General features: G+C 41.9%; 6 protein-coding genes across 9 annotated transcripts; 3 read left to right on the forward strand and 3 right to left on the reverse strand.

Annotated features, from left to right (window-relative positions):
• The first annotated feature begins 1997 nt into the window (after positions 1 to 1997).
• Positions 1998 to 3473, forward strand: LOC111074940 (putative odorant receptor 85d). Its single transcript, XM_022367960.2, has 3 exons — positions 1998 to 3029; positions 3089 to 3244; positions 3299 to 3473. Exons 1-3 carry the CDS (start codon positions 1998 to 2000, stop codon positions 3353 to 3355), a joined length of 1245 nt encoding a protein of 414 aa, XP_022223652.2. The 3' UTR covers positions 3356 to 3473.
• Positions 3474 to 11494: 8021 nt separating this feature from the next.
• LOC111073550 (pachytene checkpoint protein 2 homolog) lies at positions 11495 to 13048 on the reverse strand. The gene is made up of 3 exons (XM_022365908.2): positions 12962 to 13048; positions 12531 to 12897; positions 11495 to 12471 (listed from the first exon to the last, which is right to left on the reverse strand). Exons 1-3 carry the CDS (start codon positions 13009 to 13011, stop codon positions 11638 to 11640), a joined length of 1251 nt encoding a protein of 416 aa, XP_022221600.2. The 5' UTR covers positions 13012 to 13048; the 3' UTR covers positions 11495 to 11637.
• Positions 13049 to 13142: 94 nt separating this feature from the next.
• LOC111073563 (39S ribosomal protein S18a, mitochondrial) lies at positions 13143 to 13801 on the reverse strand. The gene is made up of 2 exons (XM_022365931.2): positions 13615 to 13801; positions 13143 to 13551 (listed from the first exon to the last, which is right to left on the reverse strand). The coding sequence occupies exons 1-2, from the start codon at positions 13709 to 13711 to the stop codon at positions 13181 to 13183; spliced, it is 468 nt and encodes a 155-aa protein (XP_022221623.1). The 5' UTR covers positions 13712 to 13801; the 3' UTR covers positions 13143 to 13180.
• LOC111073569 (protein KRTCAP2 homolog) lies at positions 13189 to 14556 on the forward strand. The gene is made up of 5 exons (XM_022365944.2): positions 13189 to 13566; positions 13628 to 13685; positions 13749 to 13931; positions 13991 to 14291; positions 14354 to 14556. Exons 3-5 carry the CDS (start codon positions 13928 to 13930, stop codon positions 14469 to 14471), a joined length of 423 nt encoding a protein of 140 aa, XP_022221636.1. The 5' UTR covers positions 13189 to 13566; positions 13628 to 13685; positions 13749 to 13927; the 3' UTR covers positions 14472 to 14556.
• On the reverse strand, positions 14491 to 15663 carry LOC111073553. The gene is made up of 4 exons (XM_022365921.2): positions 15471 to 15663; positions 15026 to 15409; positions 14703 to 14972; positions 14491 to 14646 (listed from the first exon to the last, which is right to left on the reverse strand). Exons 1-4 carry the CDS (start codon positions 15615 to 15617, stop codon positions 14554 to 14556), a joined length of 894 nt encoding a protein of 297 aa, XP_022221613.2. The 5' UTR covers positions 15618 to 15663; the 3' UTR covers positions 14491 to 14553.
• A 370-nt stretch (positions 15664 to 16033) lies between these two features.
• On the forward strand, positions 16034 to 22141 carry LOC111074557 (protein krasavietz). 4 transcript variants are annotated; one of them, XM_022367395.2, is made up of 9 exons: positions 16627 to 16850; positions 17084 to 17162; positions 17965 to 18213; positions 18283 to 18383; positions 18872 to 19010; positions 19270 to 19435; positions 19887 to 20130; positions 20208 to 20550; positions 21319 to 22141. In XM_022367395.2, exons 3-9 carry the CDS (start codon positions 17976 to 17978, stop codon positions 21354 to 21356), a joined length of 1269 nt encoding a protein of 422 aa, XP_022223087.1. In that variant the 5' UTR covers positions 16627 to 16850; positions 17084 to 17162; positions 17965 to 17975; the 3' UTR covers positions 21357 to 22141. The 4 variants fall into 4 exon arrangements, with proteins under 4 accessions (XP_022223079.1, XP_022223087.1, XP_022223070.1 ...); XM_022367378.2 differs by having other exon boundaries at positions 16627 to 16731; XM_022367369.2 differs by having other exon boundaries at positions 16629 to 16737.
• The last annotated feature ends 31 nt before the right edge of the window (positions 22142 to 22172 follow it).

The raw sequence follows: 22172 nt of genomic DNA on the forward strand, positions 1-22172 counted from the left end.
AAAAAAAAACTTAAAGTGGCAAATAGAAATGCATTAAAATTGCATAACGCTGACAGACCGCCCGGGCGGTGGCAGCAACAATTTATTAAATTAATTTTGGTTTAACATTACAAATGCCATTAAGGAGTGAAAAATTGTGCGCAGCGTGGGATAAATTTAAAATGCTAATTGCATTTGAGAATAAATCTCATATGGTCATATACATATATCAGGCACGGAACACACACGCACACACACATACATACATATACATTTGTATACATATATCTGAACGGACATTTGTATGCTCGTATAAATGCTCTTCATTAACGTTGCTGTATGGAATAGTCATGTAAATTTCATTAGGAATGCGATACGCAAATGAGGTCAAATAGTCAGAGTCAAATGTGCAGTGTCCAACTCGGGAGTTAGAGTTAGAGTGCTCTCCATTTGATCCACATCATCAGCATTTGGCTGTCATCCCACTCTCTTTGCTTGCTTCGTTGAATTGCATTTAATTGCAACATACTACGAGTGTTTTCCGAGGAAAAACGGATAAAAGAAAAGCATAAACCCAAAAAAAAAAAAAGTAAAGCAAAAGATGGAATAAGCAAGCAAATGGAAAACAATGCCAGCCAGCAACTTTGGCATTCTTTGAGAGCTACAAAACAGTTGATCCGAAACTACCAGTCGCCTTCGCACTCAAACTGGGTGTCAGTTTCCAAGAAGAAATAGGAATCCGTATGGGTTGCAGTCAGGGGCGATATGTGTGAGTATGTAAACAGGCAATAGGCAAAAACCAAAGCTAAAATACAGAAATACTCGTACAGACACGGGGCCAGAGACAAAGAAAGGATGAGCGACAGAGCGACAGTGTTTCTTTGTCCTACACAAAAAAGGATAACCACAAAAATAGAACACAAAACGGAAAGTCGAGCCTTGGCATACCCTTGCATGTCACGCAAATAGAACTTGAATCAAAATCTTTTCTCATTGGAATACAAATTTGATGTATGATATTTATTTTTGGTTGGTTTTAGTGGGCCATTGGAGGGCATTTATGTATACACATTTAATTTACTTCTATTGTGCGTATACGTAACAACCTTACAGCTTGAATAATACCTTTTTAAAGGGTATGCATCAGCGAGGAATGAAAGAAAATCTCTACTCTTGCAACTGTTGGATACTTGTATGGTGTTTCCCTATCTTGCCAGCTCCATCTCTCACATACCTCTTATTTTCTAGTCTCGTGTTTGTTGCATGTCAAATTTAATGCTGTCACTGCACAAAGCCACACTCCTATCCAGATATATCTGCGGAGATTGTGCTATAAAGATGCCTGGATTTGATATTGTCGTACTATGAACCACACAAAGCGCATATGGATATATGTGTCTGTGTGTGTGTCGGGGCTGAGCAAATGAAGTGTGCCAAATGAATTTCCGTGTGGCATGAAAATATTACAATTTATAATTGATTTAGAATAAAGTTAGTTCCGAAACAAGTAAGAGTATTAAATTATTTCTTGGGTTTTTCTGGTGATTCCCTTTTTGATTCTGCTCTGAAGAAATACTTACATACATAGATGGATAACTCTTGCCAAAGGATATTAAGATTCCCACTAAACGCTGAACGGATTTTTCCAGCCATACGTGTCTTTGTCCGCTAAGAGACCATTTCCTACTTATTTGTTAACATGTCCATTCGAATGCTCATTTGGGGTCGTACTAATCGCTGACATTTGTGAGCAGAACATAGCTGTGTGGAGCACCGCGTAGCCCATTAATTGGGGGAGTCATCGATTTCGACTTAGGCTCAATTAGACACGCCCCCCCTGGATGACCAACTGTAACGGTTCACAACGCACTAATTGAGAGATGCTCGCCCCCGTGCATGGTAATCAAAGGGGCGTGGCACTTGTCAAGTGTGTGGCAACAGTAAATTATTAAATCATCGATGTTCAGGGGTACCTACCTATATATAGAAGAGGAAGCGCAGTAATGTCAGCAATCACAATGGAAGGTCCCGGAAAAACTCCATCAACTGTTGAGAAATCAGGGGAAAAGTGGGAGCCCATTACGCTGGAAAGGTTTCTAAGGTATGCAAACATATTTTACCTATCCATAGGAATGGAGGCCTACGACCATCAGGACAGCCGAAAGATGAGAGCGCTCCTGCTCCGCTGTGTATTTATCGCACTCATCCTGAACCTGAATTTCGTGCTCTTCTCCGAGTTGATTTATGTGTTCCTGGCGATTGGAAAAGGCACAAACTTCCTGGAGGCCACCATGAATCTATCCTTCATTGGCTTCGTGATCGTTGGCGATCTCAAGGTGTGGCACATCTGGCGCAAGAGGGACCAAATCACCCATGTCGTGCGGGAGATGGAGCAGCTGCATCCCAGGGCAAAGCATCAGCAGGAGGCCTACGAAGTGGCAAAGCATCTGAGTGGATATAATCGCTACAGCATCTTCTACTTTGGCATGCACTTGGTGTTGATCTGGACGTACAATCTCTACTGGGCGATCAACTATCTGGTGTACGATTTCTGGTTGGGCATCCGCCAGTTCGTGAGGATGCTACCGTACTACTGCTGGGTGCCTTGGGACTGGAGCACCAACTCTAGCTACTATCTGATGTACGTGTCCCAGAATGTGGCAGGACAGACGTGTCTTTCGGGACAGCTGGCCGCCGATATGTTAATGTGCGCCCTCGTCACGCTGCTGGTGATGCACTTCAGTCGCCTGGGCCGTCGCATCGAGGAGCATGTGGCTGGCTTAGTCTCACCGCAGCAGGATCTGGCATTCCTTCAGGCAGCTGTCGTCTACCATCAGCGCCTCCTGCAGCTCTGCCACAACGTCAATGAGATCTTTGGCGTTTCGCTGCTCAGCAATTTCGTGTCCTCTGCATTTATCATCTGCTTTGTGGGCTTTCAGATGACAATTGGTGGCCAGATCGATAATCTGGTGATGCTTGTGCTCTTTCTGTTCTGTGCCATGGTGCAGGTGTTTATGATCGCAACCTATGCACAGCGACTGCTGGATGCGGTGAGTGGGTATCGTTGGATTTACTGTCGTTCAAGTCTTAACCAGACATTTATTTGCAGAGCGAGCACATAGGCCAAGCTGTCTACAATCACGACTGGTTCCAGGCAGATCTTCGGTATCGGAAAATGCTGATTTTCATTGTGAGGCGATCCCAACAGGCAAGTCGCTTAAAGGCCACCATATTTCTCAATGTATCCATGGTCACAGTTTCAGATGTAAGTTGTGGATTGCAAAAGATTTTTACTTCGAATTAATTCCCCTTCTTTCAGCTCTTGCAATTATCGTATAAATTCTTTGCCCTTCTCCGCACAATGTATGTGAAGTAGTTCAGTCAGATTTCATTGGGAGTGTGGAGTGTGAGGCAGCAGCATGTGGCAGTGACAATACGAGTACCAGCATGGCAGCGGAATCCACCAAATCATCGTTCGGCAATAACTTACGCCAATTGCCGCAAAGAGTTGTGGCTTCTAATTAAACTAAACCAAGTTGCAAGGGGCAATGAGTAGCGTGAATCGGACAACGTAACGTGGCAACGCGGATGGGGAATCGAAGAGCGGTCATTTAACCACAGAAGCAATGATTAATTATCGCCATTTCATTTGCACAAAGCACAGGGGGCAGTGAGGAAAATGCAGGACAAAGCATTGGCACTGCTCTAAAATTAGCGCAGGTTCCACCTTGCCCTTTGGTCGCTCTCTGTCAGGGTTTGACCTCACCTTTTGCTACTCTCTCTCTCTCTCTCTGATTCTCTGACCCCACCTCTTTGCTCGGCTGCTCTGACCCCACCTCTTGCGCGGCTTCAACCTGCGATTCACCTTGCACAGTCGCTCATTGCTTTTCCTAGCCGTGGCCAATTTAATTAAAGATTTCCCAGTCCAACCTATGCATGAAATTTGCTTCCATCGAATCAGGGCTGCACAAGCAGCGGGGAATCACACGATGCTGTGGTTCATTGGAGCTGTGAAACAAAGTTCACTAGTTGAATTAGTTGCAGACATGTGTAGTAGCTCTATCATTCGAAGTTTCTTTAGATATTTGGTTCACTCGAAGAGCAGAGCAACGTTTAAACTAGTGGTTATAAAAAATGGAACACATCATTAGAGGTTTTGTGCCTGTTCCTTCTAGCATATGTATAACATATGCACATCAATTTATCTGTGGTTCTTTTCAATTATTTTTTAACTCTGAAAATTCATTGTAGATTCCCAGGTTCTATTCCTTCTTAGGTCTTGGAATTACCCAATACCTTTCCATCCCTGCTGGCAAATCAATCATATTACAGGCATTTTTAGGCAGGGCGCCCGAACTTATGCAGCACACGAAAGTGATTGCAAAATATCTTTTTCTCACTGTGAAGTGGCTGGCAAATTGCAATTTTTTTTATGAATATTTAATTGAAAAGTTGACACAAACAGATAACAGGGAAGGAGGTCCGTTGAGGCTAATTACATTTCTACGTCTGTCCTGCCGGCGATGAGAAATGATAGTAGCAGTCCTGGCGGTCCTGGCAGCCGGCTCGGCGTCAAATGGATGGCAAAATTGAAGAATTTTTTCAATTAAAATTACTACAAAACGAAGAAGTCGGCCGACAACCAAATGGCAATCAAATCGGCAAAGTCAGCCGCTGAATTGGAGGCGTATGGAGGGGGTCTGGTTGCTTAGGGCACGGCTCACAGTCACGCCCTAATCTAATTAGAAATAACACGCGTCACGAACTTGACTCTGATGCGGAGGCGGACCCAAAATGAGGATGCGAACGCGAATGAATGCCGATGTAGCTGATGCCTATGGAAATGTGCTCTAAATAGTTTCGACTAATTTCATTTGCGTTTGCAGTTTTCCGTTTGCCAAAAGTTGGAAAAAGTTTTTTTTTTTTTGGTCGGACTGTCAGGCCCAGTTCCAGTAGTTCCTCACTGCTGAAGGGATGGGTTGGTTGAGTCCCCAGACCGCATGCTACTCTCATTGGGTGCTATGCCGCCATTAATCAAAGTAATTGCAGCGACACAAATGACAGCTAGGAGAAAGGTGAAATTACTTTCCCATCACCTCCACACACACATCAGTCTGATGTCGAGCTTGCAGCTAATTGAAATTCAGTGCAGGAGAGGATGGGTCAGAGGATTTGATCAGGAGGAATCTATCAGGAATTTCGGTGTATTTACTTACTATATTTACTTTACTTGGAGTATTCACTGCTAGCTCTACCCTAGTGAGACTCTTAACGTCGCGGCACGTTGAAATTTCCTTGAAATTTCCTAAAATTTCGACTAGAATTGGTAGAGTATTTTAACTTTCTTTGAGCTTACAATCTGAGCTACAAAGGGAATGCATCGCAACTCTTGCTTTTGTTATTTTAAAGTTCTTTAACAACTCGTATTTTAGTTGAGTCTTTCCCATTCTCTCCAGTTTCAGTAGTTTAGTAGCCAAACAATCGTTAAGAGTAACTCATGCACTTCCCTACTTTCTACTGTTGGGGGTACTCGGGACTCATTCAATTTATATTTATACATTGCCCAAAGTCAAATAAATTAATTCGTGCATCCAAAACTTTTGGACATACTTTGTGTGCATGCGTCTTTCTTCCTCTCTCTCTCTCTTACTCGTTCCCCTTTGCCTCTCATATCACAGTGAAAATGGAGCAAAATGGAAGTCGAACTCTGGGAAATATTGGCTTTTAAAAATGTCAATATACGAAGCCATCGTGCGCTGATTTGGCAAGAAAATTGCAATTGCAATTGCAACCAACTTTTTTGCGTTGTGCTCTGCTCTGCTGTGCTGAGCTGTGCTGCTTCGTCGTTCCCTCACTCGCTCGTTGAGAAATTGTATTTCGTTTCATCAAATGAAGAAAAATCGTACATTTTTATAAGGCCAGTGCGAAGGGGGGCTACTATTGTCCAGAGTTTGGCGCCACAGTTGCTGCTGATGCTCCTGCTGCCACTGCTTCTGCTTCTCCTTGTCCTTTTTATTCTCCTGCTGGGTTCTGGATTGTAGAAAAGGAGCAGAGCAAGTACTACGTCACTTTGTTGTACCCTAGCAGGGTGAATATTATGATTTTGAGCAGATGTTTGTCATTCAAAGAAAGCAGCTTCGATTCTTAAGCAGCTTTACAGCTGTACATAAGAATCGATATAATAATGGATCGATAGGAAAAAAAAATATGTTTAGTGTGGAAACAACTTTTTATATTTATAGATTTTTAACGATTGGAAAAAGGTACATTAAAAGACGTAAGTTTAATCATATCAGTTATATCGAGAAGCTTTCTTTTTAGATCTCAGCCAGATTTTATTTAAATCGACGTACATTATCCTATAAATATCATTATCCAAACATTATAAATTGCAGCTCTATATACTTAATCGTGCATATGTAGCTTAGTATAATTTAATCAACTTTATATACATAAATATATTATGTACCATTATGTACCTACCATTGAAACTATGCCTTAAGAAAGGATATCATTAAGTTCGACCGAAAGCTGCTCTTTCTTTTTTCATGTCTGTTATTGAATTTGACATATTTCTTTACAGTGTATACATACATATGGGCATGTGCATTGGCGTGTGTGTGTGTGTGCATGAGCATGTGTGAGCAACGTTCGGCCAAGGGATTAGCGTCATTGCCATTTTCGGCGCATTTTTCATGTGCCCTAAGCTCCGCTAGTCGGATGCGACTCATCTCCTGCACTGCCCCACGCCACTCTTTCCTCCCCCATCTTACATGGTTTGACTGCAGTTTCGTCTTTGCATTGGTTCATATACATATGTATAAGTATATACTATAATGTTTGCGCATCTGCGTGTGTATGGATATGTATTTGTCAATTTTCACTCACTTCATTTAAGTAAACACATTTGCTGCATTTCATATTTCCAGTCACGTTCCAGGCATAAATAACCCACACACACACACATACGCTGAGAAACGTAACGGCACATATGCGTATTAGTGTAAGAATCTAGATATATCCTTCCTGTTCTCATTTTCAGTTTCTCCAAGTTGGTATAAATTGAAATTTTAGATGAAATATTTCTAGCTTTCGTGAGTATAATCTTTGAGAACGCTGGAGCTATTCTCTTAAACTATGGGAAACTATAAATAATTTCTGATTACAATAATATCAGCACTATTTCCCATTGCTAGTACGTATACATTATCTTTTATGGCACTGAAATAATCGCATTTAAAAAAGAGGAGTTAGGGAAATTTAAATGATACGGGAAGATTGATATGCAGGGGATATGGGATACAAATGAAATGCCTATCTATTTGAGATCTACTATCTATCTACTAATATGTAGATAATGTCAAATTCTATCATTTTTCTGACAGTAAACCTATCATATAATACATATTCCACTTTAACACAAATCTGAGTGAAACTGAAATTGAGAACACGATTGTAGTGCATTTTTGCTTGACTTTACTTAGAGTTGTGAGAGGGGTCGTGTCGTGGCAGGGGTCGCATCGTCTAATACTAAACTTATGTACTTGTAGTGGAGTCACAAGTGAGAGGAGTCTGTTGACAATCCATTTGGAATCTCCCTCACATCATCACATACTCGTATCCCTTACCCTAACACAATCCAATCTGACATGAAAATGGCTTTCAAAAATATTGAATTCTGCGTTCTGAAGGCAGCTGAAATTTAATTTTGCCCAATCTCTACTCCTCTGCGAAACCACCATTGTGGCTGCCATTTTTTTTCTTGGTCGGTAACTGCTGCCAACAAAAGTTCTTGGCTAAAATATGTATGTACATTGTACATACATAATTAACGATCCTTGGTCAATAGCTAAACAATTTTCCGAGCTCCAGCGAAATATTTGCAGCTGCCGCAAAGAGAGTTAGGGCGTGGCGCCGCCAACGTCGTCGTCGTCGTCTGGCTGCCAGCAAACCGCAGGAATTAAAATTAAATCAAAATTGCTTCGAATCTGCCAGCCATGAAGCGGTTATGGGCCAGAACTTCAAAACAAGAGTAAATCTTTGATGTTTTTTTGGACTATAGGATATTACGGTGAAATGAACTGCTTATATCCTCATGGGTAGAGTAAAAACAAAAAGAAATAACAGTCGCATCGTTACTATAGATCTCTATTCTGACAGAATAAAAGGTAAAAAGAGGGATAGCGTCGGGATCAAAGACTTAGGCATATTCGTTCATTAGAAGAAGAGTAATAGCAATAACTTTTCCAAGAAAAATAAAATATAGCAAAAAGTCTCACATAATCGAAATTTCTTAGAATGTACATAAATATGTATGAATGTATGTACATACATGTATGAATGTACATTTTTGGGGTATTTCTCAGTACTTAATACAGGAGATAACATTTAGAAATATTTTCCTCTCTTATTTGCTTTACATTCATTTTCAAATGAATTGCCCAACAAATATCAACTTTATGGCCAATTAAATGCGTATCCAGGGACACTCAATATAGGGCCAATGTACGTAGAACCCTAGTCCTAAGGCTGCAGCCAAATGAAAAGCTATTGATTTCAGTGCAAGCGATTCAAACGATTTGAATTGATTGAATTTTTCAGCTTTTTCAGCAGCTTAAAGCATGTTGATTGTTGCTTGTGTGGAGAATTTAAATTTCTTAACGCCCACAAAACGGTAAGCTTACAAATCCAAACAATAAATATGAAACAAATGCTCCAGCACCAACAGCAACAATGGGAGTAGGGAGCAGAAAATAGCAGTAGCTGTATAACAATGGGCATTTTGTAGTTGTGGAAGCAAAATTTTCCATATTGCTGAAATGCAATTGGAAAATGCTGCTTACAGGCTTCCATCCCTCCCTCCACCTACCCACCCATTCCGATACACAGAAAACGAGAGAAGGAAAACATAAATAAACGTAACCATCAATAGTTCAATTCTCTGTGCTTCTGCATGATTGTGCGGGGAGTGTAATGGTTGCTAGGGGGGGAGGATGAGGATGTAGTCCTGTGTATGTGGACCGACTGCAACCGGCTCAACAAAATACATTGCACATTTATTTCGCAATTTATGCCAGGGGAATCTCTCTCGTACGGACAGATGCTACCGTAGTGTAGGAGTTTTCAGCAAAAGGATTGTCATTTTTTTTTTTAATCTTCCTTTTATCACTTCCTTTTTTATTCCCGCCTCTGGTCACAGACATGTTTTACAAAAGGATAGATATTTTTAGAAAAGGTTCACATAGTTTTCTAGCTAAATATGGGATTAATAGACTTTTTTCATCTCTCTATTTTCCCCGATCCTGGAACTACTGCATTGGTCATCTTGTTTTTTTATTTCCCCATGATCACACCTCGTTACACATTCATATAGTACTAGCAGGCCCGCGCGCTTCGCTGCTTACTAAATGCATTTAATGTTTGGGAATTTATCGAAACTAAACAATTATAATCAAAAGCAACAAATATACTTACACAAATTGCAATTTTTTCAGAAAACATTTTTCAATACAAAGAGGTATAAAAACCAAATCTATCATAAAATGTTCGGTTCTACTGAATGGCACAAAATGAAATGAAATAGGTATTTAAACAGACACCTTTTCACCAAATTTAAGATTTTTTTGATTAATTTTTAATTCCTAAGATACATATTTATAGAAAAGTACAAAGTTGTTTGTGCAACCATGCCACATTCTCTGGCTATCATTTAAAAAAACAGCATGCAATTTGGTGCTCGCATTGCAGAGATAGCCGCTTACACACAGATTAAAGAAGTGAGGCTTATATTTTCATTTTATTGCCCAAACGAATGTTTATTATTTTATTTTTATTTTATTTTATTGTTTTTTGTTTTATTTATTGTTTGTTTTATTTTTTGTTTTTGTTGGACTTCACCCAAATATATGAGGATGCTTTCTGAGGCGGCTTACCTTTCGTGTTCCCTATACCTTGTGAACAGACAAAAGAGAGGCAGAAACAGGGCCATGGGAATGGAGACCGATGAATTCTGGGATTCATTGATAACTGTACAACAAATAAACAAGGCCTTCGGGCATAAAATGTAAAATCAACAACCAACGTTGCCAGATGAGCTGGAAACTCATCTCCCCTGAGAACCCAGCCACAACATTGTGCAGACTTGAATGAGCCAGAAGAGAAAAACAGAGATATCTTTGTGCTAACTAATTGCTTCGCCTGCCCACATCATCCATCCATACATCCATCAGATCCATTTCCAGATCCGACTGAAGAAATGCTTGTTTTTGTTTCTTCTTCAGCTGTCGAAACAAAAGCCACATCATTCCAGGACAAGGCCATAAACCTGCTGCTCCATTTACGGTGCTTATCGTCTGTTGAGTTCTTGCCAAGCAGCACCCCCTTTCATTTAGATACTGATTCTCGTAGCCACCATGCGCCACATTTAGATACTGATTCCCGCTTGCCGTGTGGCTAATAAACTTTGTATATTTTATATGAATGCCCCCCGGCAGGAGGACGAGAACGAGAGTCATTGCATCACATTTTCATCAACGGGGAATCTATTTTATCGCACTCTTGCCCCCATTCTCTGGCACCCATCTACATTTTATGGGCCCTGCAGCTATCCGTTCGTTCACATAACTCGTGGCGCCCACTATTTGTCTATTTTTACTGTCTGCCGAACTCGGTTTATGACCACCTGTCGTCTGTCCTGGTGTCCTTTTATCCCCTTTGCCAACCTTCCATTCTTCTATTGTGTGAATCTGTTTTTGGCAGACTTTTTCTGATTTAATTAAAGGTCACAAATCTGGGCCTTAAGATAGAAGTAGGTGTAGAGTGCGTTAGAAAATGATTAAGGTTTTTACTCGACTATTAGCATCATCAGTAATCGATATTTTATCGGTCTTAAGAATTCTTATTATGTACTTCAAACTCTCTATCTGCCAATGACTGCCACTCAAACTTTGCATATGTGATATGTAATATTACTTTGTACTTTGTACTGCAGATGCTGCCCCATTAGGTTCCCCCCCACAACGATTTGGCCCAGAGCTGATGCAGTGAATGGGACCGACTTCCAAACGGATGATGCGGATCAACAGGCAGCATCAACACAAAATCAAATTGTCAACCAAATTTGATTAGTCGTCACTTGCACTTGCAAAAGCAAGGGGATCCCCAGGCAAGACTCCCCAGATGATGATGTGGGTGGTCCGCCCTTGTCTATCCCATGTCCAGTCCAGTGTGTGAGTGTGTGTTCGCCGGACTTGAGTGAGGTCTTACCAGACAGACGAGTGCGTGTCTCTCTTCTCAGGCAAGAGTGCTGAGATTGCGTAGAGTCCAGTCCGGTCCGATGTCTGCATGGAGATGAGCCGATGTGGATGGATGCTTGCAAAGAAATAACAAGATTTCACGCTTGATTTTCACATCAAAAGCTGGATAAAGAAATGGGAAAAAATCCCTGTGTCGTGTGTGCAAATGAAACGAAGCAGCAAACAGGAGACAGAGGCGGAAGCAGTTCCTGGTTTCAGTCTGGGATTCTCAATTGTTTTTCATTGTAAAAAAAATTGAAGTTAACAGAGTTTCGCATTTGATGGAGATAAAGTGGGGATATTCTTTTTTTTCTTTCGTTCTCTTAAGAGAAATTGGTTTGCTTTGCTGTTGACTTGGGTCTGACTATTCCGTAGACTCCAATTTCAAGAGATGGTGCTCGCGCAGATTCTGCTCCAGGGCCAGCAGCAATGCATCCAGAAAGTTGGACAGGAATATCTTTCCATGCTCCTCGAACAGTTCACTGGCGGTGTACTGGGCGTGGGCCAGCAGGGGCAGCTTTCGCAGGGTGCGACCGCTGAGACCAACGCTGCGCTCGGAAAGATTTGTGAGGAGTCCCTCCTCAATGTCCTCAGTCTCGAGGGCTTCGCACTCCACAATGCCCGCGGACATGAGCTCGAGCAGCATGCTCTTGTAAATCGATCTGATGGCAGGCACGGCCGGATAGCCAATGTATTGCCGGATATCGGCGCGATCCAGGAAGGCGAGATCGATGCTCTGCGCCAGGTTGGAGGTGGCCAGGATGAGCACATTGGGACGCGCCTTGATCTCGTCCAGGTGTGTCAGCAAGGCATTGACCACACGCATGGCATCGCGCGGTTCGTTGCTGTTCATCGAACTCCGGGCATACGCCAGCGATTCCACCTCATCGATGAGCAGACAAACCAAATTGTTACGGTCCGCCACCAGCTCCCCGATCTTGGCAAAAAGTCGGGCCACCAGCTTACCGCTCTCCGAGAACCACTTGGAGAACAGGCTGTGGCTGTTTATCTCCACCAGATGTGTGTAGGCATAGGCCTCGTGCGTCCTTATGGCCAGCTTCTGTGCCAGGGCCTTGCAAAGGCTCGTCTTCCCAGTGCCCGGTGGGCCATGGAGCAGTATCAGACGATTGCAGGAAATCACATTCGTGTCCACGCAGTGCTGCGAGAAGGTCAACGCAGACAAGGCGTACTTCAGCAGCTGCAAACACCACAAAGATGAATAAACTCTAACCATTTCTAAACGGGTGTAGAACTTACCCTCTCCTTAAGTCCTTTCTCGAAAACCAAGGACTCCCACAAGCCCACAAACTGTTTGGATGGCAGTAAGACGTGATTAGCATCTACGACAGCCCCGCCATCAGCATCGACGGTGCCGTCGAAGAGGCCAGAGCCTGCGGTTGCCGCAGCTGCATACGGCTTGTAGAAATGAAAACAGAACGACCTCGTCTGCCCCTCGATATCTGGCCTGCCGCCGCAGTCGCGCTCCAGGAGAACACTCGCCACCAACGAGGGGTCCGTCTGAGACAAGTCCGGCTTGAAGGCCACATTCTGGGGCAGGTTTTTATTTGATAGCAAGAACGCGTTCACAGCCGGCTTCAATACAGATCGCAGTGCCGGTATTGGTCTATTAAAATAAAGGTGAAATCATTTAAACTGCAGAAGCTATATGCAACAGGTGCAGTACTTACTGGTCGTTGCTGTGCAGCCGAACTTCAACGTGCATTGCGCTGCTGCTCATCTTGAAATTTTTAAATATTGCGGCAAATAAAAAAAGTTTTATTGACAAGGAGACGCCACAGAAAAGTGACCGTTCTCGAAAAGTCAAAAAAAGCAGCGGAGCAAAAATAAAAGCATAGTTCGAAACTAGTATTAACATATCAACACATTTATTGCCATTATCACTAGTTTTAGTATTTAATTGTTGACTCGAGGAAATATTTGTTAAATTTCTTCCAGCCGTAGCGCTTTTTCGGATCCTTTTTGCTCCACGACGGGCCCAGGTTCGGCATCAGGCCCGCCTTCTGAGCCATCGTCACCAGGGTGCCCATTTTCTTCTGCTGGCGATAGCACAGGCCGGTGATGCGTCTGGGCAGCATGCAGCCGTCGGATCGGACGTACTGCGACAGGATTAGCACGTCGGTGTGCTTGACATCCAGGCCCAGCGTGCATTCCGGACAGAAGGTGGTCTGGCAGGCGGATTTCAGCAATTTCTCGGAACGCTCAGAGTCTATATTGACGCCCTCATAGGTCCTCACATTGTTTTCCTGTTTCTCTTGAACTGCAAAGAATATCGGTGAGAGGTTATGAAACAACCGAACGGAACGGCCAAAAACCAACTTACTCTGTTTTATCAGCTGCGGCGTGGTGGTGGCCACGCTCCGTGTCTGCCATAATGTGCTTCGGAGCGTGCTGGTAGCGACTTTCAGCAGGGAGGCCATGTTTCAGCGAGTTTTTATTAACAAAATTTCTTTGCAGATATTCGTATTTACAAAATAGACCACAGTATATCCCACACCATAATACATTCACTTGGGAGAAAATACCAAAAGCCGGACAGGGAGTTTCCACACCCGCGAAAAAAATACCAGATACGCAGAAAATACCACGTACAACAAAGACGCCGCGCCGGTACGACCGAATGAAAAAAAAAAAATATGTGTAAGCAGGACTTAAATTGAGGCGACTATACTTTATTAAAGATAACATAAACATTCCAGCTGCCTCAACTAGTAGCAAGAACACGCTTCTCTCGTCAATCATCTCTGGCATACTGAGCCTGGTTCTCTTTGCCACGCTCCGTTTCTGCGCCGACTGGTTCAATGGCTCACAATTGAATGTCTTGGTGGGCGGCTACCTCTTCTCCTGGCTCTTCATCTTGAGCCTCACCTGCGTATCGAATGCCGAAATGCTGGTATTCGGACCAGACTTTCAGGCCAAGTTAGTGCCGGAGATACTTTTCTGCCTGTCCCTCACGGTGGCCGCTGCGGGCATTGTTCATCGTGTGTGTGCCACAACAAGGTAAGTAGTAGTAGACGAGACGCCTTCCTCACGCATATGGTTAATGTTGATTACTCTTTTAGTATTCTGTTCTCCCTGGTGGGTTTGTACTTTCTCAATCGAATCTCCAGCAAGTATTATTCCACTGCTGTGGTGCCTGTGGATGCACCATCGCGAAAGACTGCCAAGAAGTTCAAATGATGTCCACAACAATCATGAATCGAATCTATAGCTTATGCTTTATGTACTAATTGATAACAAATAAACTATAATTACACATACACTACGCAACTGTCTCAATGCCCACCTCCGAGGTAGATTCGTTGTTCTCTTCAGTCAAATATCTCAATATATTTTGGTCTATAAAACGCACCAGCTGTGGAGGACAGATATGACATATAGATCTCTGTGTTACTTCCGCTACATACGTACCTTAAAACCCAATTTACTTGAGAGATTTGTGTGCTTCTCCTCGATCTTGTCGCGCAACGCCGTAAACCATTCCGAGATTTCTGTGGCTATGGGCGGCATTTCAAATCCCTGGTAGCCCGCCTGCCTCAGCCCCAGATTACGCGAGTTGAAGGCCGTCGAGCTCATGAGTAGAGCAAAGGATTTGACTAGGATGTACGTCCTACACAGTGACCAATCCGCTAGGATTGTGTCTTGGCTGATTGATTTAACCATGTTATAGACCTCCCACAGCTGCAAAAATAAGGCAGTTAGACAAGCGTTGGCCGTCGTTTCAATCGACTAACGTTACGATAAATGTGCAGGACCAAGGAGGTGTTGGACAGGGCGCCTATGAAGGCTCGCAGCAATCCGAGGGCGATCATCTTGCCTGTGTCGCAGGCCACCAGGATATGTGGCATCGCCTCCAGCATGTAGATGTAACCGTGCTCTTCTTTGCATGGTGTCAGCTTAAGGCATTCCAGCATGGAAACAGTGGCATAGTGGACCATTGTTGGCTTCAGTGTGTCGGAATAATTGAAGCTGGCATTGAGCAGCTCCAGGCGTTCATTGCACTGGCGTGGTCGCTCCTTTTCCACCAGCAGGAACATCAGAACGGACACCGTGTATAGCGAGGTCACTTCCTCCAGAGTCAGGTAGCCATCCAGTAGTCTCATAATTGCCTCCCGGAACTTGATTTATGGACAAAATGTTGATTAAATCTTGGAAATCTTTTGGGCTCCAAATACCTACCTTGTCCACATCTGAGTCGGACTGGGCATCCACGCAGAAGCTGTAGCGCCGAAGCCCTCGCATCCGCAAAAGAACATCGCGGAACTGCTCATATTTAAATTCAGGAACGTTAAAATCGAGCAAATCTGATATCTTTTCCGCAATCATTTTATCAAAAACAAACCACCACAGCGCCAGACTATTTGTAGAGCTGGTCACACTAGGCCGCCTGTCTTGGTCGAACCCAGTGTTGCCAATTAAGCTATTTTATAGCCAATTGGCTATTTTTAAAGTTCGATTTAGCTGACCATATATGCTTAAGCCTTATTTTATAAGCAATCCGATCAAAGAGGGTCCTTAAAATAAGCTAAATTGTGGAATATTTATTCATCAATCGGATAAAATTATATATTTAGCGGTAAGGGCCGCAGTTAGCTAGTAATATTATACCGAATATCAACATATATGCTTTTTCACAGTATATTTACGGTACATTTTAAAACTGGGAATGTATATTTCGGTATATGTCCGAGGCTCAGACGGTATATTTTGTCAAACAGTCCGCGGTCACACTGCTTTCTAAAAAAAAATTCGTGAGGTGCAGTCGACAGATTTTTTCGACGAAAAAAACAGCTCAAAAAGCTACACAAAAGTTACTTTATTCCCAGCAAAACAGATTTTTTTGTTTTAATCGTAAGTACCAAGTCAAATATATACCTATTCTTAAGCTCAGACGTGCAGCAGTGAGAGAAATAGATTTTCCATGTCGCAATTGACGGCCATGTCACTTTTTCTTTGTCGAAGAAAAAGGTTATGTACGAATTGGTATGTATCATACATACATACTAATGTATAAACGAGGTTTACTCATCAATTAGTCAGCAGCAGCCGTTCACGCAATAAACCATTTAGGGGCAGTTGTTAGGCCTTTGTTCGACTGTACCCCTGCATATACATGTACATTATTTAATAAAAAGCCACAGAAATATGCATACTCTGGCCCCTTGCCGTCCCCTACCCTCCCTCTAGTCGTGTAGTATGACAAAGTGTCGCTTCAAAATGGCGCCGAACCACATGTCTCTTCGTTATCGTCTCTCGTCGAACGGTTCGGCACGATTCGTGTGTGTCATTCGCTTTCTGAATTTCATTTAACAAAGTGGTGCGCGCAGGCCAGGACCGGGGGCGTTGAGAACTTGAAACAAACATAATACTTAGTAACCGATTGTGATAGTTGTTAAAAATAGAATTCCGGACAAAGTCTGAAATTCACATTCACAAAATTGTAACCGTAAATTCCGTTGTAAAATATTCTGTCGTTTTCTCTCTCTCTCTCTTCTGCCTTTGTCGACACTGTGTGGGTGTGTGTGTGCGTGCGTGTCAGTTTTACAGTGCAAAAAGCTCGTAAGCTACCAAAGACCGTAGTCGGCGAAAACGAATTATTATATTCTACATCTGCCTTGATCTGTGTCCGTCTGTGTTTTACGTGTGCGAGTGCATTTGCAAACGCTGTGCGAGGTTAAATTAAATTGCACATTTTACACCGCAGTAGCTCTCTCTTTAAATTGTGAAAAGCAACAGGCACACACGCACACACACATACTCAATAAAATTCTCCCTTGAATCACACAAATCAGCCCCCTCTCCACCTTCAATAACTGACGAGGACACGCGGAAGCGGCTAAAAGGCCAAACTTATTTCCGTTAAGCGAAAGTGTAAGTTAAAGTTCGTCTTTGTTAAATTTTTCTCCATCTATGTATTCGCTAATTGAATGTTTGTGTGTGTGTACTTGGAACCGACTGCGTATTTTCCATCTTTTTGCGTTTCTGCGTTTGACATTTTCCCCCCCTGCCTCGCCAACCAACGGGAACACACGCACACAGTAGCACAAAGGTACGAGTGTGTTTTGTATGTACAATGACCTCGTTTCCCTTGCTCCGAGCTCTGCCCGAGCTGCTCCTCCAGTAACACGTCAAAAATTTCACTTTATTCTCGACAGTTTCTTTGTCGAATTTCGTTTATAGGCGGGTTTGTTCGCTTGCCTTGCTTTTGCATTTTTTCTTCTTTCTTTTCTCCGCTTTTTCAGTGGCTCTTCTCTTATTGGTTTTCTGTACTTCTCGCCTTTTTCCCTCGTTCTTCATCTCGCCTTTCAGTTGTTCTTCTTCTGCTCGCCTCGCTTCTTCCATGTTCTTCTTTCGACATTATCAAACTGTAAAAAGATTGTATGGCCGTGTGTGTGTGTGCTCGCTCTCTCTTTCTCCCTCCCTCTGTGCTCTGGTGTTTGTGTGTGTGAGTGACGAAAAGCACATGTATACTCGGCAGGCGAGGATTTTTAGGTTAAACAGCATTTCAAACTCTCGCAACATTTAAAACAACAATAACGGCCGACCAGCAATTGGAAAGCTAGTTTGTACTTGTGAATCGATCTTGTGACCTTGCTCAGTTTATAGTTGAACATTTAACTGATATAATCACTAAATTAATTGTGAAACGTTTACACATCTGATCTATCTGCAGCAATTTATTGTATGAGTCAAAAAATAGAAAGACCAGTGCTATCGGGTCAACGCATCAAGACCAGAAAAAGAGATGAAAGAGAAAAATATGACCCAACGGGATTCCGTGATGCGGTCATTGCTGGTCTCGAAAAAACTGATGGCGACTTGGAGCAAATCTCTAAATATCTAGACATCGCGGGCAACAAGCTCGACTATCGTCGCTACGGTGAAGTTCTCTTTGATATATTGATTGCGGGTGGTCTATTAGGTAAGTCCCAGATAACTACTGCCATTCCCATATTATAAGCGATAACATTTGTAATAATCTATGTTTCAGTGCCTGGTGGTTCCATTTCTCAGGATGGCGAAAAGCCGCGCACAAATTACTGCATCTTTGATGCCCCCGAGAGCATGGAATCCATGCGCAACCATGAGCAGGTTTGTTTAAACTTTATATATCATATATCCGAACCGATTCGATCCGATCCCAGTGTGTGTGTGTGTGCATATAATTAGAACTGATTACAAGCTCAAAAATGTAGTCGGTGTCAGATTATGCCACATGAAACGTCACATATTTACTTGTCTTTGGTTTGTTGTAAACAACCTAACGATCCGAAGATTTCTTATGTGTCAACAACAGCTTCTACAGCTGCAATAGTATATATTATATACAGTACACACAACACCTGGAAGGTCACCTTTTTTCAATTGCATATTATTAGAACCGGTTATCTCATCTATACGATGCAATCGGTGTCAAAATATGCAACATGAAAAGCAACATTTTACTTGTCTTTATTTTGTGTAGAAAATAAAACCAACAACCTAAAGATTTCTTTTGTTGCAACAAAACTAAAAAGAGTTGAACAAATTCGTGTAAATGTAAGGAACTTTCAGTAATTGAAAATTTTCTACGATTTCAGGTATTTGTTAAGCTCATCAGACGGTACAAGTACCTTGAGAAAATGTTCGAAGAGGAGATGGGTAAAGTTCTATTATTCGTAAAGGGCTTTACTCCAAGTGAACGCATCAAGCTTGCGCGAATGACTGCGCTCTGGTTAGGTAAGTCTTCAGAAAACACTTCAACTTTCGCCTTAAAGCCCAGCCAGCGTTTATATAGTCGAGTCTAGATAGACCCTTGTTCGACTTGCAGCTGAGATTGGGCTAAAGTAAAAGTTACTCTTGGTATACTGACTCTTGGATGCAAACTTAACCAAATCCAAGAGCCACGAGCCCAAGGACAAGAAGAATTCTTTCCTAACATTCGTTCCATATCATAAGACGAACCTAATATTTTTCTATAACTTTGTCATGTTCTTAGTTAATGGCTCTGTACCGCCAAATGTGTTATTGGTACTAAACAACGAGCATCTGATCAAGGATGGCATTGCACTGGAGTTTCTACTGGAGCTATTTCAGACGTTCAAGCAAGAGAAGGGCATTGCATATCTGATTCAGGCGCTTAAGAAGGGTGGACTGGAAAGCAAGTAAGTTTTTCATTTATATTATTGTTTTTATGGAATGTTCTCAGGAAGATGTTATAACGATTCAGTTGTGCATCTTTAATTGATGTTCCTAGAGTAAATTTCGTGGAGTTTTATTTAATTCGCAAATGAACTTTTGGCTTCATTTGGGTGTCGATTTAATTTCGTACAATTATGCAAGTTTATTAGATTACTATTCGATATACTATAATGACTTCGAAATCCAAATATGGAATGTTCTCAGGAAGATGTTATAACCATTCAGTTGTGTATCTTTAATTGATGTTCCTAGAGTAAATTTCGTGGAGTTTTATTTAATTCGCAAATGGACATTTGGCTTCATTTGGGTGTCGATTTAATTTCGTACAAATTTATAATATAGATAAAAAAATAGAATATAATTTGGCTAGAATGTTTATTAATGGGTATATTTCGTTATTGTTTCTCTCCTAAGACTTATGGACTTTTTCCCACCAAACAAACGTACTGAGGAATATTTTAAACAAGTTTTTCTTGACAAGGAACTCAATGAGATCGTCAAGCTGCACAAGGCCCAGGCTAGCCAGGAGGCCAAGCGTGAGCTGCAGCAGACCCTCATCGATGATATCAACGATGAGAAGGCACACAATGAGATAACCGCTGACATTAAAGAGTTTTCGGCACGCAACAACATTCCCGATCATGAGATAATTGTTATTGTAAGTTAATCGAACGATTGATTCGACGAGAGAGACAGAGTTTAATTGAATGATTTTTTTTTTGTTTTGATGTACAGATTTGGTCTACCATCATGTCGTTGGGCGAATGGAACAAGAAGGAGGAGCTGGTCACCGATCAGGCTGTTCGTCACTTGAAGACGTACTGCACTTTGTTGCAGGCATTCGCCTCAACAGACCGCTCGGAATTGGCCCTGATCCTGAAGGTGCAGGAGTTCTGCTATGAGAACATGAACTTTATGAAGGCCTTCCAGAAGATCATATTGTTGTTCTACAAAACAGAGGTCCTTTCCGAGGAGATCATCTTGCGCTGGTACAAGGATGGTCATTCCAACAAGGGAAAAATGCATTTTCTCGAACAAATGCGCAAGTTTGTCGAATGGCTGCAATCAGCCGAAGAAGGTAAATATATAGTTTATAATGAACATTTGTGGAGGGGTTAATTTAATATGAGTGCAATTTTTGAGAATGGTCTTGTCTTGGATGGCACTTTCGTTGTACAAAATTGCAAAAGCATTTGGGTTTTTTGCTTGCCTCGTTGCTCCACAATAAAACCAGAGCAACGCAGGCCAATGAAAACCTGGACAAAATTGTAGTATTTTATGCCGCATGCCTCTAGCCAAAATCTTGGAGTGCCACAAATTCCAGTGTGCACAATTCCAAGAGGTTAATGTTGTAGTCATGCCAAAGCAAATGAATGATTGGGTGTCCATATAACTATTCATAGTTACATTTGGCCAATAATCGTTTGGACAGACAATTTAATTTTTGTTTAGTTTTTCAGTACATAATACCTCTCCGAAAATCTTCAACGTTTGTTGTAGCCATGAGGATTGGGCTTTTACTGTCGTCTCTCTGTTTGACCTTAGACCTTACACCGAAGCGGCATAATTTCGCCTCCCCCAGACACAATAATGATATTCCATGGCATGTCTCTAACCAAGATCTTGGAGTGCCACAAATTCCAGTGTGCACAATTCCAAGAGGTTAATTTCGGTCATGCCAAAGCAAATGAATGATTGGGTGTCCATATAACTTTTCATAGTTACATTTGGCCAATAATCGTTTGGACAGCCCCACCTAATATATAAATTAATATATAAATCTTTTTAAGAGATCTTTTTAAAACGGTAATTAACTTTTTGCATTTACTTCTGCTATTTTTTCTAGAATCCGAATCTGAGGACGAACAAAAGAATGGCGATTAACAATTTTATGGTTAACAAAAAAGAGCATGGCTAAAAGGAACAACACAAACGGAGCCGCCCCTCCCATATCCAAACTATCCACACACACAGACATACAACTCCATAGATATGCATAGATGCCAGTATCTACCTAAAGGCAATGGCGAAGAGAGAGAGAACTTCTAAATTAATGTACACCCCACCCCCTCAATCCTCAATTAGTTCCCGATTTGTGAATGCAATATATTTCTTAACTATACAACAGCAAACGGATGGAAAAAGTGTTAATAAAGGTTTACAGATTTACAATTACCAAAAAACAAATATCGCCACACACACAACACACACACATACCAACACAGAATAGGCATCTCGAACAAGAAATCAGAAAGAATTGCACGCGGTGTAATCCATCACATTGGAGAGTCTAAAACACAGATATGTAAAATGGAGCATACGAGTATATATGCCCCATGTTCTAAAATGGGCTTCAGGCCCGTTTGTATGTTCGCAATTATTTATTTAAAAATCTACCCCCGGCACATATGCATATATTAAAATGAAAAGAAAAAAGTAATTAATATTCACCCTCAAGAGCTCGGCGCCAAGCCAGTATGGAATTTGACAAGGTTATCTTCGAAATAAAGATTTGGAAAGATGATTAAATATTGACTTGCATGCAAGGCCCACCACCACCAGTTTCAACGCAAATTATTATGTGAACAAAGCGTATGGAATTACGAATATTTGAATTGCATGAAAAAGTACATATATGTATACAACAAATAAATGAAATACAAATGTAACGGATTCGAAAATGTTTTTTTGTTGGGTAGG

The sequence above is a fragment of the Drosophila obscura genome, unplaced genomic scaffold, assembly GCF_018151105.1.
Source record: "Drosophila obscura isolate BZ-5 IFL unplaced genomic scaffold, ASM1815110v1 contig_4, whole genome shotgun sequence".
NCBI lineage: Eukaryota > Metazoa > Arthropoda > Insecta > Diptera > Drosophilidae > Drosophila > Drosophila obscura.